The sequence below is a fragment of the Oryctolagus cuniculus genome, chromosome 12, assembly GCF_964237555.1.
Source record: "Oryctolagus cuniculus chromosome 12, mOryCun1.1, whole genome shotgun sequence".
Taxonomy (NCBI): Eukaryota; Metazoa; Chordata; class Mammalia; order Lagomorpha; family Leporidae; genus Oryctolagus; species Oryctolagus cuniculus.
In genome coordinates, this window is record NC_091443.1 from 101388475 (window position 1) to 101403598 (window position 15124).

At 51.7% G+C, this 15124-nt stretch overlaps 1 protein-coding gene across 4 annotated transcripts in view; it reads left to right on the forward strand.

Moving 5' to 3' along the window:
• PDE8A (phosphodiesterase 8A) overlaps nt 1–15124 on the forward strand; it is a 150455-nt gene that overhangs the window by 132722 nt on the left and 2609 nt on the right. For all 4 annotated transcript variants that reach the window (XM_002721497.5, XM_070054563.1, XM_051834236.2 and 1 more), the window contains exons 18-20: nt 1261–1478; nt 2717–2849; nt 4502–4669. In XM_002721497.5, the coding sequence (XP_002721543.1) occupies nt 1261–1478; nt 2717–2849; nt 4502–4669 (519 nt within the window). The remainder of the gene's footprint in view (nt 1–1260; nt 1479–2716; nt 2850–4501; nt 4670–15124) is intronic.

A 15124-nucleotide genomic window follows, 5' to 3' on the forward strand; every position in this document is an offset into this window, starting at 1 on the left:
CCGCCCAGCATCTGGATATATGTGTGTGTGTGTGTGTGTGTGTGTGTGTGTGTGTTTGCACTAAACTAGAACTTAATAACTAACAGTGAAATAAAGAATGTCAGACACTATAAACAAAGTATTTTTTAAAGATTGATTAGCTTTATCCAAATAATGAAAATAGAGATAAACAAGTTTGAAATAGAAAATGATGAAAGAGTACTACACGCATCTGTCCTAATCCTAAAGCTTTTATGGTTTCTCTTGGGGGAAAAAAAAAGTTTAAGTCAAATTGATGCAGGAATCAGAAAACCAGCAGAGGACAATAGCATGGAAGTAATTTTTAAATTATCAATTCATTTCTTCAAAACCTGGCTCCTCACCCAGATGGACAGGCGAGTTCTTTTGACTTTACAAAGGGAATTTTCTTGGCTGGCGCTGCGGCTCACTAGGCTAATCCTCCACCTTGCGGCGCCGGCACCCGGGGTTCTAGTCCTGGTCCGGGCGCCGGATTCTATCCCGGTTGCCCCTCTTCCAGGCCAGCTCTCTGCTGTGGCCAGGGAGTGCAGTGGAGGATGGCCCAAGTGCTTGGGCCCTGCACCCCATGGGAGACCAGGAGAAGCACCTGGCTCCTGGCTTCAGATCAGCGCGGTGCGCCAGCTGCAGCGGCCATTGGAGGGTGAACCAACAGTAAAGGAAGACCTTTCTCTCTGTCTCTCTCTCTCTCACTGTCCACTCTGCCTGTCAAAAAATTAAATTAAATTAAAAAAAAAAAAGGAATTTTCTGGGTTATGCAACCCTTTTTAGAGCCTTAAAAAGATGGAAACTTCTAGATCATTTTGTCAAGCTCACTGAGCTCTCACATCAGCCTGAGAAGGATGGCACCAGAAGGGGAGAGCGAGGCCGATCCCAGTTAGTGTGCCTGACGCGCGTTTAAAAATGATTGTTCTTTCTTACGTAGTGCACGTTAGTGCATGTTGGTCTGAACTGGTCTCTGAAACGGAGGTTATTTGGTGATGGGGTTGGAGAAGGACCTGCCGAGGAGGGGACTCCTGGCTGTTGTATCCTGGTGAGTCCTTACCTTGTGTGATTCTGAGAATCAGATAATTCTCCTAATAACCGTATGCCAAGACAGAGCTTCCTCCGAGTGGCGACAGGGGAAGGACATGGGCTCACATAATGCGCTTCTCGGGAACGTGAAATATCCCTACAGTGATGTGCCAGAGAGGCTTCCTTCCTTCAGTGCCGTACCCCAGTTTTGAAAAGATCTCTTGTTTTCAGGAAACTTTAGACCCCATTGACGAGGTGGCGGCCCTCATCGCGGCCACCATTCACGACGTGGACCACCCTGGGAGAACCAACTCCTTCCTGTGCAACGCCGGGAGTGAGCTGGCCGTGCTGTACAACGACATCGCCGTGCTGGAGAGCCACCACGCGGCCCTGGCCTTCCAGCTGACCCTTGGAGACGACAAGTGCAACATCTTTAAAAACATGGAGCGGTAAGAGCGACGACTCTCCTTACCGCTGCAGCTGGCCCCTCGAGAGGGCGCGTGGTCTGTGCTGTGTGCCTGGAGCTGTCCCCGCGGAGGACGTTTTTATTAATTCTTGTTAACCCCTTAAACACCGCAGGCTCCCGAGCAGTCCCTCCCGAGCCCACCTCAGCTCCCTAACTCTGGACAACTGCTGACCCCTTCTCTCACTCGGCATAGGATTTCCAAGTTATCCAGTCCCTTGTGTTCCGACATTTCAAGAAGGGAGGCGAAGTGTGACGCTGCCGTCTGCCATCCCTGCTGGGGTATCGCCCTCTCCCCGCCGTGCCCAGCACACCTCTCGCCAACGTGGGCGTTCACACATCGCATCCCTAACCCTCGCGCTAACAAAACCTTGTTCCTCTGTAAAACTGTCACGTTTCTGTTAGATAAGTGTTCTCAAGTGTCTGTTTCATGTCGTTGAGCTCTTTAAAGTCTTGGGTGTCAGAGGTCTCTGGCTCACCACGTGCCCATGGGAGACCCGTGGTGCCTGGGACACGGCAGGGACTCGGTAAGCATCAGCTGAGAAAGAAGTTCTGCTGTGAGAAACACTTCCCGATTTGGATTTTTAAGGAAGATTTTAGATGAGGTTTCCGATTTCACAAAACTGGCTTCCGCCGTGTTCTAGGATTTCGGAGGTGGAGTTAGAGTCGGTTTTATTCACACTGGCTGATAGCTACGTCACTCACCTCTGGAGGAACATCCGAGGCGCTGCCGCCTTTGGCTGTCTGCAGGGACAAGCACTGGGAACCGCAGCAGAGGGGGCGAGTGGAGCCCTCACGTCTTCCTCTGTAGCCCCTTCGAGTTTTGAATTCCATAGATCGCCTCTTCCAAAAAAGTCGTCGAAGCTGTTAAGCTAGAAACAGGGAGAAGGCGTCCGGCGGTCCCTGTGGGTTTCTCCGCTAGCAGAAGCTGGCCCTCCGTGGCCTCGGGCGCCTGCAGGCAGAGAACGTGCGTAACAGAGAGGCAGCTCTGCGGGTGATGAGAACTGGCTTTGCTCACCCCACAGCGCCCTGTCATATTCTCTCCTAGGAGCCGTATGCCTCGCGCTAGACTGACAACAAGCCAAAGGCTTCCATCCAGATTCCCTTGCTAACAGTCTAGGCGCTAACCCGTACTTCCCACCTCCCGTGGCAGTAGGCAGTGGTGTTAGCCAGAGGACACACGTCCTGGGTAACCTGCAGCCACGCCTCTGTCCTCTGACGCAGGAATGACTACCGGACGCTGCGCCAGGGTATCATCGACATGGTCCTGGCCACGGAGATGACCAAGCACTTTGAGCACGTCAACAAGTTTGTCAACAGCATCAACAAGCCCTTGGCAGCACTAGAAGAAGACGGGGTAAGGGGAGCCCAGTGCAGAGAGCGCCTGTGCTCGGGCCTGGCAGGGCCACGAGTTGTGCAGACCCGGGTCCCAGGCATCAGAGCGGCGGGAGGGGCCCCTCCAGCCTGCGGAGCCCAGTTTCCATTGGCCAAAAGATTCATTGAAAGTACAACATCTTGGCAGGAAAAGAAGTTAGGACATCCACATAGATGTGCAGCCTCTGAAGGGAAGGTCAGATGATAGATAAACCCACTGCAGACAGGGCACCACTCCCGTGCCCCTTCTCCCAGATGCGCCCCTCTCTTTCCTGGACATTCTAGGCCCCGCTGAGCGCTTCCGGGCTCTCCTCCAGCCACTCCCGCGGGGTCATTCCTTGTCAGCAGCAACTCTGCTCTGTTGGAAGGGAGGGCCCTGTGCTTGGGTCACAAGGACGAGAGCTGCTGCCCCTCGTGGCTGGATTGGCGGCATGGCATCCACAACAACTCCTGGCAAGGATAACGTACCCTCTGGCCAGGCAGGAGGCCCGGCTGAGGGAGCAGACAGAGCTGAGTCCCCGACCTGGTCCTGCTGTGCCGTTTCCTTGGAGCAACGGGGAGAGTAGGCAGAGATCTCAAGGCATCACTCAGTGGCACAATTGCACCCGACTAAGTGTGAGATCAGCAGCTCCAGGATGTGTTCACCCGTGACCCCGCTTCCTCTGGGGCCCACGGATGTGCTGTGACCTTGCCTGCACTCACTGCGCCCTCCTCTCCGGCTCCTGTCGCCGTCTGAGACGCTTGCCCCACACAGGGCTGACTGATCGCTGGGGACGGGGTCACGGTCTTGACTTCTGACTCCGTTTCACTTGTACAGCTCATGTGTTTGGCCGTGGCCTTTGCTCCGTGTTCTTCTGGTGTCAACAGCTAGTACAGCAGAAGGCCGCAGAGCAGACAGACGCTGAGAGGGTCTGTTGTACGACAGAATGAGAATCAAACCCACGGGGCTCCTTGTGGAGGAGCCTTGGACTAAAGATAGAACCAGAAGTTCTTATCCCAGCTCGGCTGGTGGCTTTAGATGAGTCGCTTCACCCCTCTGAGTCCCAGTGTCCTCATTTATAAAATGTAAGAATAAACAGTAGTACTTTCCATGTTTACCGTATGACCCGGTGAGTGCAGATCACAGTTACTGTCCAGGCCTTTGTACTTCCTAACTGTTAGGACAGGGTAGAGGAGTACCCTCCATCTGACATGCCGGCGGCACTGAGGCGTGATCCCCAAGGTCACATCTGTCTCAGGGCTGGGCTGAGATTCAGTTGTGAGAAGTAGGGAGCCTGGTGGACACAGAGCCCTTTTGTTTAAGATCAGAGAAATATTTTAGTTTTTTCAGTTCATACTGTTAGTAAGTATAACAAAAGAAAAACCAGTTGTTGAATTCTTACCAAGAGGGGGCAAGAGAGCGAACAAAGAGGCAAGGAGAGGGGAGAGGGTGGACACCCGCCCCAGGGCTGCCCTCTGCTCCCAGGCCTCCCTGGGCCTCGGCTCTCTCCTTTGGAAAAGGAGAGGCCCACTGGCTGCAACCCTTAACGTGGAGATCCTGGTGCATACCTTTCTGTGCTTACCCTGGGGCCATGGCTTCTGGGGTCTGACACCAGAAATTCATTTTGGTTGCTTTGAATTCCACTGATGTTTTAGGAAACTGATAAAGACCATGAAGCCATCAAAGCTATGCTCCGAACTCCAGAGAACCGGACCCTGATCAGACGAATGCTGATCAAGTGTGCAGACGTGTCCAATCCCTGTCGACCCCTGGACTACTGCATCGAGTGGGCTGCTCGCATCTCGGAAGAATACTTTTCTCAGGTGAGACCTGCCTCCTTGCCTGCATGGAGCAAGAAGTCATCACAGACGTGGTGGGCTGAGAGCTGGGAAACCGGGGCGGGCGTTTGGCGCAGTGGTCAAGCTGCTGCTCGCGTGGCGGAGGGCCTGGGTTCCCCACCCGCTTCTGCTTCCCACTCCAGCTTCCTGCTCACGTGCACCCTGGGAGGCAGTAGCGATGACCCGGTGGTTGGGTCCTTGTCACCCATGCAGGAGACCTGGATAGGGTTTTGTGCTCCAGGCTTCAGCCTGGCCCAACGAAGCAGTGGGTGGAAGATGTCTCTATATCTGTCTCTGCCTCCTTCAAGTAAATTAAAAAAGATAATAATAAGTATTACAGCTAGCAAATAGAGTTCTTAAGGAAACCCTGACCTTGAAAAATATTTCTTATATTGCGTATTTACTGGCAATGAATTCTTTTTTCCTCATCTGGGAATACATTTATTGGACCTTCATCCTTGCTGCTATTTTGTTCTCAGTATAGAATCATGGGGCGATAGTTTTCTCCTAAAAACATTTTTAAGGGAGTCACCTGTCCTCCATATTCTTTCTGGGTAGAGAAAAACATTAGGAAATGTAGGGACGAGTGTTGTGGTGCAGCAGGTTAAGCTGCCACTTGGGATACCTGCATCCCAGTCGGAGAGCCTACTCTGCCTCCAGCCTTGCTGATGTGCCAGTGGGACAGTGGGTGATGGCTGAAGTGCTCGGTCCCCTGCAACTGACTCAGGAGGCCCAGGTGCAGTCTGAGCTCCTGGCTTTGGTGTGGGCTGTTTGGAGTGAACCAGTGGATGTAGGCTATCCCCCCCCCCCCACTCTCTCTCTGCCTTTCAAATAAATGAACACTTTTTAATTAAAATATACAATTGCTAAGATTTCTCTAGAGTTGGTGGAGAACATGTGCACACAATTCAAGGAGTCCAGTGAATCAACCTATGCCATAGTCAAGCAGCTACAAACCAAACATAAAGGGAAAAAAATCTTAAAATCAGCCAGAGAAAACGACATATTACTTGTAGCAAAACAATGATTCTTTTATTTTCTGATTTCCTGTCAGAAACTATGAAAGCCAAGGGACAGTGGGACAAACACCTTTAAGTGTTAGAAGAAAACTGTCAACCAGAATTCTCTACACAGTGGAAATAGCTTTTAGAAATCAAGGCAGGGGCCAGCGTCATAGCACAGCAGGTTACGCCACCACCTGTGACACTGGCATCCCGTCTGAACACTGGTTGGAGTCCTGGCTGCTCCACTTCCCATCTAGCTCCCTACTAATGCCCCTTGGAAGAGCAAAGATGGCCTGAGTCCTTGGGCCCCTGCGCCCACATGGGAGTCCTGGATGGAGTTCCAGGCTCCTGGCTTCAGCCTGGCCCAGCCCTGGTCATTGCAGCCATTTGGGGAGTGGACCAGCAGATGAAAGGTATGTCTGTCTGTCTCTCTCTCTCTCAATCTGCCTTTTAAATAATGACTAAATCTTTAAAAAATAGAATCAAGGCAGAAGTAAACACACTTCACAGAAAAACAAATCTAAAATAGCTAGTGGAAGTTTTTTTTTTTTAATTGACACAGAGTAAATGTATGTATTTTGGGGGTACAGTATGACCCTTAAATACATGTAATCCATGTGTGGTGGTCAGATCAGGGTAACTGGCAAATCCACCACCTCCGACATTTATCATTTCTTTATGTTGAGAACATTCAAAGTCCCCTCTACTGTCAATGAAATACTTGATTACGTCTTGTCAACCCTAGCATTAGAAGTTACTCCTCCCCTCCAGCTGCCGGCACCCATCCTCCCTCCATGGCCTCCACCTGGGCTCTTGCAGCCACTCTCCTCTGCTGCTTTGAGATCAAGACGTTGGCATCCACACTTAAGTGAGAACGGGTGGCATTCATCTTTCTGGGCTTCACCTGCTGTGTTTCAAGCTGCCTTCATGCTGCTGCAGATGAGAACATGCTGTTCTTTGTGGCTGAACAGGATTCCATTCTGCACACATAACATACTTGTCCGCTGTTACCAGACATGCAGGTTGATTGATATCTTTGCTATTGTGAATAATGTAACAAAAAAAATGTGTTATGTCTCTTCGACATACTGATTTCAGCTCCTTTGGATATATAACCAGTGATGGGAATGCTGGTCGCTCTGTTTTTCGTTTTCTGAGGAACCTCTGTGCTGTTTTTCTAATGGCTGGACTAGTTTACATTCCCACCAACAGTGGATGAGAGTTCCGCTCTCTCCATGGTACCAGCGGTATTTGCTTTTTGTCTCTTTGGTAACAGCCATGCTAGCTGGTGCTGAGATAGTTCGTTGTGACTTTGATTTGCATTTCCCGGATGGCCAGGAGCTGAGCGTTTTTTCCTGTACTTGTTGGCCATGTGTGTATCCTCTTCTGAGAAATGTCTGTTCAGGGCATTTGCCCATTTTTAAATTTTTTTTGTATTTTCTATTTGAAATATGGATATCTTCCATCTGCTGGTTGAGTCCCCATCCAGGGCTGGGCCAATCCAAAGCCAGGAGCCTGGAGCTCCATCTGGGTCTTGTACATGGGAAATAGTGACCCAAGGACTTGACCATGATCTGCTGCCTCCCAGGGTGCGTATTAAACAGGAAGCTAGATCTGTACCAAATGCCTGCCTCCATTGGCCCAGTTTTTTCAAAAGATTTTATTTATTTGAAAGGCAGAGTTACAGAGAAGGGGGTGAGAAGATAGGTCTTCTATCTGCTGGTTCACTCCCCAAATGGCCGCAAGAGCCAGGGCTGGGCCAGGCCAGAGCCAGGAGCCTGGAGCCTCCTTGGGATCTCCCACATGGGTGCAGGGGCCCAAGGACCATCCTCCGCTGCTTTCCCAGGCACGTTAGTAGGAAGCTAGATCGGAAGTGGAGCAGCCGGGACTCGAACCAGGGCCCACTTGGGATGCTGGCATTGTAGGCAACAGCCTAACCTGTTATACTGCAGTGCCAACCCCGCCCCATTTGCCCTTTTTTTAGATTAGGTTATTTGGGGTGTTTAGTTTTTGAGTTCTTCATGTATTCTGGAAATTAACCTCTCATCAGATGAATGGTGTGCAAATATTTTCTTCCATGGATGAAATAATAAGAAAAATTAGGAAATATTTAGAGTTAAATAATAATGAAAACAAATCAAATTGTGGGATGCAAATAAAATAGTAATTAGAGGGAGATTTATAACTTGTGTTAGAAAGAAAGGAATCGGCCTGCGCCACAGCTCACTAGGCTAATCCTCCGCCTGCGGCGGTGGCACACCGGGTTCAAGTCCCGGTCAGGGCGCCAGACTCTGTCCTGGTTGCCCCTCTTCCAGGCCAGCTCTCTGCTGTGGCCCAGGAAGGCAGTGGAGGATGGCCCAAGTGCTTGGGCCCTGCACCCCATGGGAGACCAGGAGAAGCACCTGGCTCCTGCCATCGGATCAGCGCGGTGCGCTGGCCGCAGTGCGCCAGCTGCGGTGGCCACTGGAGGGTGAACCAACGGCAAAGGAAGACCTTTCTCTCTGTCTCTCTCTCTCTCTCTCTCTGTCCACTGTCGCTCCCCGTCTTCGTGGAGGAACGACACTAAACCCTGCCTAGGCTTCATATCCGAGTCACGGCACCATTATGTCGCTCCCCCTCTTCGTGGAGGAACGACACAGGACCCTGCGCTGTTCTTTCGTCTGCTCGGCCCTCCCCGGGTTTGCTGCTGGTTCTTCCCGGGTTGGCTACTATCCCTTCCACCTCCGTGGAAGGGCAGTTCCCCCTGGCCGCATTCCCCACTTCCGCAGGGGAGCGGCACACCGCCGGCCGGCTTTCTCGGGGGCTGCACGGGTTCCCTTAGATGTTCCCCATAGATGTTCCTGGTGCATGCCGTCTCTCTCCTCCTTTATAGTCCTCCTCCGCCAATCCTAACTCGGCTGCCCACACGCCGAGTACGCTGCTCTCCTCCAATCAGTAGCAAGTCCTACAGTTTATTGGTTGAATTGGAGGCAGCTGTGCGGAAGCTGTTTACTTCTCTCCCAGCGCCATATTGTGGGAGAGCAGATGCATAGAATAAGTCTTAATTCCAGTAACTCAGTCTAGTCCGGTTTGCTCCCCACAGATACCCCTTTCTTTTTATTTTTTGCGTTGATACGCGCCTGTCTTCGGTGTCCCGCGGCACACACTCTGCTCTACTTGCTAGAGTTGCCACAGGCTCTTACAAGTCCTATCAATCAGGCAAACCGAATCCGGGTCCTCTCTTCGCCATGTTGTGAGGAGGTTTTTAGGCGCTGATGCGTGCCTGTGTTCGGTGCCCTGCAGCGCATACTCTGCTCTGCCTGCAGGGGCTTACAAAACCTAGCAATCAGGCAAACCGAATCCAAGCCTTCTCATTGCCTTTTTGTGGGGAGGCTTATTGGTGTTGATTCGTGCCTATCTTCGGTGACCTGCAGCTCATACTCTGGTCAAGCTGCCTGCTGGTGCTTATCGCCCTAATCAGGCAGACCGAATCCAAGCTCTCTCATTGCCATGTTGTGGGGTGACTTATTGGTGTTGATAATGTGCCTGTCTTCGGTGACCTGCGGCGCATAAGCTGCTAGCCGCCCGCAGGTGCTCACCACTTCCCTAATCAGGCAGACCAAATCCAAGCTCTCACATTGCAGTGTTGTAGGGAGGCCTTTCTATTTCTCTATTTCTCTATCTCCGGGCATTCCTATTTCTCCCATTTTACTTCTATCTTCCAGCATTCCTATTTCTCTCACTTTGCTTCTAAACTTCCCGCGGCTTCTCTTATCCCCGCGGTTTCCCGGCGCCTGCCCGAGGCTGCTTCTCGGCACCTCGCCCCGCGGCAGCTTCACGGCTCTGCGCGGCTTCCCGGCGCCTCGCCCCGCCGGCGCCCGCCCCGCGGCGGCTTCCCGGCTTTGCGCTGCTTCAGCCCGCGCTTCTCTCATCTGCGCGGCTCGGCTTCGCGCGCACACTCCGCGGTCTCCACGCACTTCGCGCCCGCACCACGGCCTCGCGCCAGCCCCGCGTTCCCCATCTATTCACGCCCCGTGCTCTCTCTGCACGCAGCGGCTTCCGCGAATGTTTCCGCCACCACCGGCATTCAGTCCAAGTTCCCCGGACTAACCTGGCGAATTTCAACCTGGCGGCCCACATCTCTGCCTCTGGTTCCAGATCTTCGCCTCTTGCTCCCCGGGGTGACTTGAAGAATTCCAAGGTGGCTTATGTCTCCGCCTTGGCCTGCACTCGCGGCTTCATCCTCCCTAACATTTTTCTCTACCCGGTATGTTTCCTTAAGTTTTCTTCCAACAATATTCCTCTCATTTCTCCTGGCTTCTCCCCACAGTCCGTATCCAAGTCTAAGTTTCTTATAGGTTTCACTTTCACTTTCAACCTGCAGTCCGTATCTAAGTCTAAGTTTCTTCTTGCTTTCACTTTAAATCCTAACTTCTTTCCCACAGTCCATATCCGAGTCCAAGCCTCCTCCAGGTTTCACTTTCGCTTTCAATCTCCTAGCTTCCCCGCCATAGTCTGCATCCGAGTCTATGAAAGCTTTCACTTTCGCTTTCAATCCTAACTTCTTTCCCACAGTCCGTATCCGAGTCTATGCCTAGGCTTTCAATAGCTTCTTCCGGCACCCTTTTTCGTCCGGCTTTTCCCTAGGCTGTTTGCTAGTCTCTCTCTCCGGTATTTTCCCAGCTCTTCCCGTTTCTTCCCTCCTAAGTTTCATATCCGTCCTAGGTTTCCTATCCGAGCTAGGTTTCCTATCCGAGTCACGGCACCATTATGTCGCTCCCCCTCTTCGTGGAGGAACGACACAGGACCCTGCGCTGTTCTTTCGTCTGCTCGGCCCTCCCCGGGTTTGCTGCTGGTTCTTCCCGGGTTGGCTACTATCCCTTCCACCTCCGTGGAAGGGCAGTTCCCCCTGGCCGCATTCCCCACTTCCGCAGGGGAGCGGCACACCGCCGGCCGGCTTTCTCGGGGGCTGCACGGGTTCCCTTAGATGTTCCCCATAGATGTTCCTGGTGCATGCCGTCTCTCTCCTCCTTTATAGTCCTCCTCCGCCAATCCTAACTCGGCTGCCCACACGCCGAGTACGCTGCTCTCCTCCAATCAGGAGCAAGTCCTACAGTTTATTAGTTGAACTGGAGGCAGCTGTGCGGAAGCTGTTTACTTCTCTCCCAGTGCCATATTGTGGGAGAGCAGATGCATAGAATAAGTCTTAATTCCAGTAACTCAGTCTAGTCCGGTTTGCTCCCCACAGTCCACTCTGCCTGTCAAAAAAAAAAAAAAAAAAAAAAAGAAGAAGAAAGAAAGAAAAAGAAAAGAAAGAAAGAAAGGAATCTGAAATTAATGACTTTGATTTTGCCTTAAAAAACTAGAAGATGGGCCAGCATTGTGGCACCGTGGGTTGAGCTGTTGCTTACAACACCAGTGTTCCATGTCAGGACACTGGTTCAAGTCCCAGCTCCATCCATTTCCAGACCAGCTCCCTGCTAATGTGCCTGAGAAAGTGGTTGAAGATTGCCCAAGCACTTGGGCCCCTGCCACCCACATGGGCTACCTGGGTGGAGTTTTGGGCTCCTGGTTTCAGCCTGGCTCAGCTCCAGCTGTTGTAGGCCTTTAGGGAGTAAACCAACAGATAGAAGACTCCTCTTTCTATATCTCTTCCTCTCTCCCTGACACTCTATCTTTCAAATAATTTTGTTAAAAGATGGGACGGGGAGGGCCAGCATTGTGGCACAGCAATGCCAGCATCCTATATGGAAGCCAATTTGTGTCCCAGCTGCTCCACTTCCGATCTGGCTCCCTGCTGGGAAAAGCAGCAGAAGATGGCCCATGTGTTTGGACTCCTACCACTCACATGAGAGACTTGGATGAAGCTCCTAGCGTTGGCATAGCCCAGGCCATCTGGGGAGTGAAACAGCAGATGGGAGAACTCTCTCTCTCTCTCTCTCTCTCCCCCCCTCTCTCCCTCTCTCCCTCTCTCCCTCTCTCCCTCTCTCCCTCTCTCCCTCTCTCCCACTCCCTCCCTCCCTCCCTCCCTCCCTCCCTCCCTCCCTCCCTCTCTCCCCGTGACTCTGACTTGCAAATAAATAAATCTTAAAAAAAACAGGCTGGCGCTGCAGCTCACTAGGCTAATCCTCCGCCTGCGGCGCCGACACCCTAGGTTCTAGTCCTGGTCGGGGCACCGGATTCTGTCCCAGTTGCCCCTCTTCCAGGCCAGCTCTGCTGTGGCCCGGGAGGGCAGTGGAGGATGGCCCAAGTGCTTGGGCCCTGCACCTGCATGGGAGACCAGGATAAGTACCTGGCTCCTGGCTTCAGATCGGCGCAGCTGGCCATAGCAGCCATTTGGGGGGTGAACCAAAGGAAGGAAGACCTTTCTCTCTGTCTGTCTCTCTCTCACTATCTAACTCTGCCTTTCAAAAAAAAAAAAAAAAAAAGATTAAAAAAAAAAAAAACAAAAAAACGAAAAACTAGAAGACAAGTAACCTAAAGTAAATAGAAGGGAAAAAATTAATATAAGAGCAAAAAAAGAAATAGAAAACAGTAAAAAACTAAGAATGCCAAAGGTCAATTCCTTGACAAAACTAACAAAATCAGTGAATGTAGGCAGACTGACAGAGCACGAGGAGCACCATAGGAACTGTGGCAGGGCTGCCACAGATCACTCAGACATACAAAGGTTAGGAAACAGTTAGGGACCCCTTTGCATCAACACATCTGACAGTGTAAAGGCAACGGCCAAATTCTGTGAAAATTACAGTGTACTAAAGCTGATAGGGTGGGGCTCAGTGTTGTGGTGTAGGGGGCGAAGCCACCTGCAGTGCTGGCATCCCAGACGGGCACCACTTCTGATCCAGCTCCCTGCTGATGCACCTGGGGAAGCAGTAGAGGATGCCCCAGTGCTTGGGCCCCTGCACACATGTGGGAGACCTGGAGGAGGCTCCAGGCTCCTGACTTCAGCCGGGCTCAGCCCCAGCCATTGTAGCCATTTGGGGAGTGCAGCCATTGTAGCCATTTGGGGAGTGTGCCGGCGGATGGAAGGTCTCTCCCTGTCTCTGTCTCTCTCTCCCTCCCACCTGCCCTGCCTTTCTCTCTCTCTCTCCCTCTGTGACTCTGCCTTTTTTTTTTTTTAATTTATTTATTCATTTGAAAGTTAGAGTTACACAGAGAGAGGAGAGGCAGAGAGAAAGAGAGAGAGAGGTCTTCCATCCAATGGTTCACTCCCCAATTGGCCACAACGGCCGGAGCTGTGCCGATCTGAAGCCTGAAGCCAGGAGCCAGGAGCTTCTTCCTGGTCTCCCACGCAGGTGCAGGGGCCCAAGCACTTGGGCCATCCTCTACTGCTTTCCTAGGCCATAGCAGGGAGCTGGATGGGAAGTGGAGCAGCCGGGTCTAGAACTGGCGTCCATACGGGATGCCAGCGCTTCAGGCCAGGGCGTTAACCCGCTGCGCCACAGTGCCAGCCCCTGTGACTCTGCCTTTCAAATAAATAAATCTTAAAAAAAAAAAAAAAAAAAAAAAAAGATAAAAACCTAATCTCATTATACCCATAGTAAAGAAATTCTTAGAAAGGTTGCCACAAAGAAAACTGAAGATTTCTATCAAATGTTTATGGAACAGATAATGCCAGTCTTAGAAATTACATCAGAAAAGGGAGGAGGTGGGACAGTTGCCTGCTCGTCCTGTGAGGCCTTCATTCCCTTGTTGTCTGACCCTGACGGGGACAGTGGCGGGGAAGATGACAGCCATCGTCCTGGTGAGCACACACAGAGATCCCTGACTGCAGAACGCACAGCCCCTGCCCGAGCATGGGTCAGCGGAGGATGTTTGCACTTTGTCGTGGTCAAAGCAGTCAGCGCCCAGCAGAAACTGTGCTTCCGCGTTTGAACGCTGCTCAGTCTTGGGGGGAAGAGAAGGTTCCCAAAAGAAAGGCAGGTGGTCCCAGCCCAGTGATGTGGAAAATAATAGTGGGAACCAGGCTCGTCTTCTAAAGAGGGCAGATCAGAGAGGGGCGAGCGTCCCCACTCCTGTCACTCTGCTCAGCCTCGAGTTGGCTGTCCCACCGTTGCTATAGATGAGGGAGGGAAAGAGGGAAAAGGCACAGGAAATAAGACATGCTCCTTTCTGTTTGCAATGACATGTGGTTTCTTTTTAGTGTATTTGTTTATTTGAAAGGCAGAGAGACAGGCAGGGAGGGAGAGAAATCTTCTGTTCACAGGTTCATTCTCCAAGTGGCCACAACTGCTGGGCCTGGACCAGGCCAAAGCCAGGAGCCTGGAGTTCCTTCCAGATCTCCTGTGTGGGTGTCAGAAACCTAAGCACTTGGGCCGTTGCCTGCTTCCTCCCAGGGTGCTCCCTCCAGAAAACTAGGTTGGAAGCGCACAGCCAGGACTCGAACCAGCGCTCTGATATGGGCGCCAGCATCACAGGCAGTGACTTAACCCACTGTGCCACAAGGCCAGCCCCTGACGTGTATATTTTTATGCAGAAAATCCTAAGAAATCTGCAAAACAGTTACTGGTGTCAGTAAGTGGCTTTGACTTAGCAGGGCAGTAGGACACAAGTTCAATACGTGAAAGCTGTGTTTCATGTACTAGCATATGTGCTGTGTATAACTAGCAGCACTCCATCGGAAATGACGCTACAAAGTCCCAGTTGGGATAGCAATAGAAAGCAGATTTTACTTCGGGATAAATTTGATGAGAGAGGCCCGAGCCTTCCAGTGAAGGCCAGGCCACGGTGCTGGGAAAAGCACCACTGTCTGGGGGCGATGCATGTGGCACTGCCCGGGGGTGCGGTGCGTGTGCACGCATCCGCAGGCCGCCAGCGCTCAGCTCAGTCCCCCACCCCGATGCATTGGTTTAGCACAGTCCCAGCCTTTTTTTTTTTTTTAAATAGAAACTGACAAAAAGTCTAAAATATGTACATTTGAAGGACCTCTTGAATAAGCAAAGCAAGCCTGACAGACAGGAAGTCAGAAGAGTTAGTTTGGCTTCAAAAACCGTCCCTAATGGAGACAGTGCAGCCCCGGAGCCGCCCGCGTGTGCACGGGTGGGGAAGGGGACTTTCGTTAGCCACTGTTGTTGGGTTAATTGGATATCTCCGTGGGGGAGACACCCACAACTCCTCGTTCTCACTGAACAAATACTGGTTCACACTGGATACCACCTAGGGAGCAGTTTAGCAGTTGCTGCGTGTGGGTGTGTGTGGCAAAACTTACACAACATAAAATTTACTGTTTTGGATCGGGGTGCTTTTTCCCTTCGTTCTCTCACTGTAGCATAACCGCACTGGTTTCGTATGCTAAACCTGCATTCCATTCCAGGAATAAAGTCCGCAGGTTTGCGGTGTGCAGTCCTTTTCATTTGCTGGACTTGGTTTGCTGGGACCCTGTCGGGTTTGCAGCAGCGTCGGCAGGCACGTTGGTCTGTGGGTTCATCTTTGGCGTGTTAGGAGGGCAGCGCTG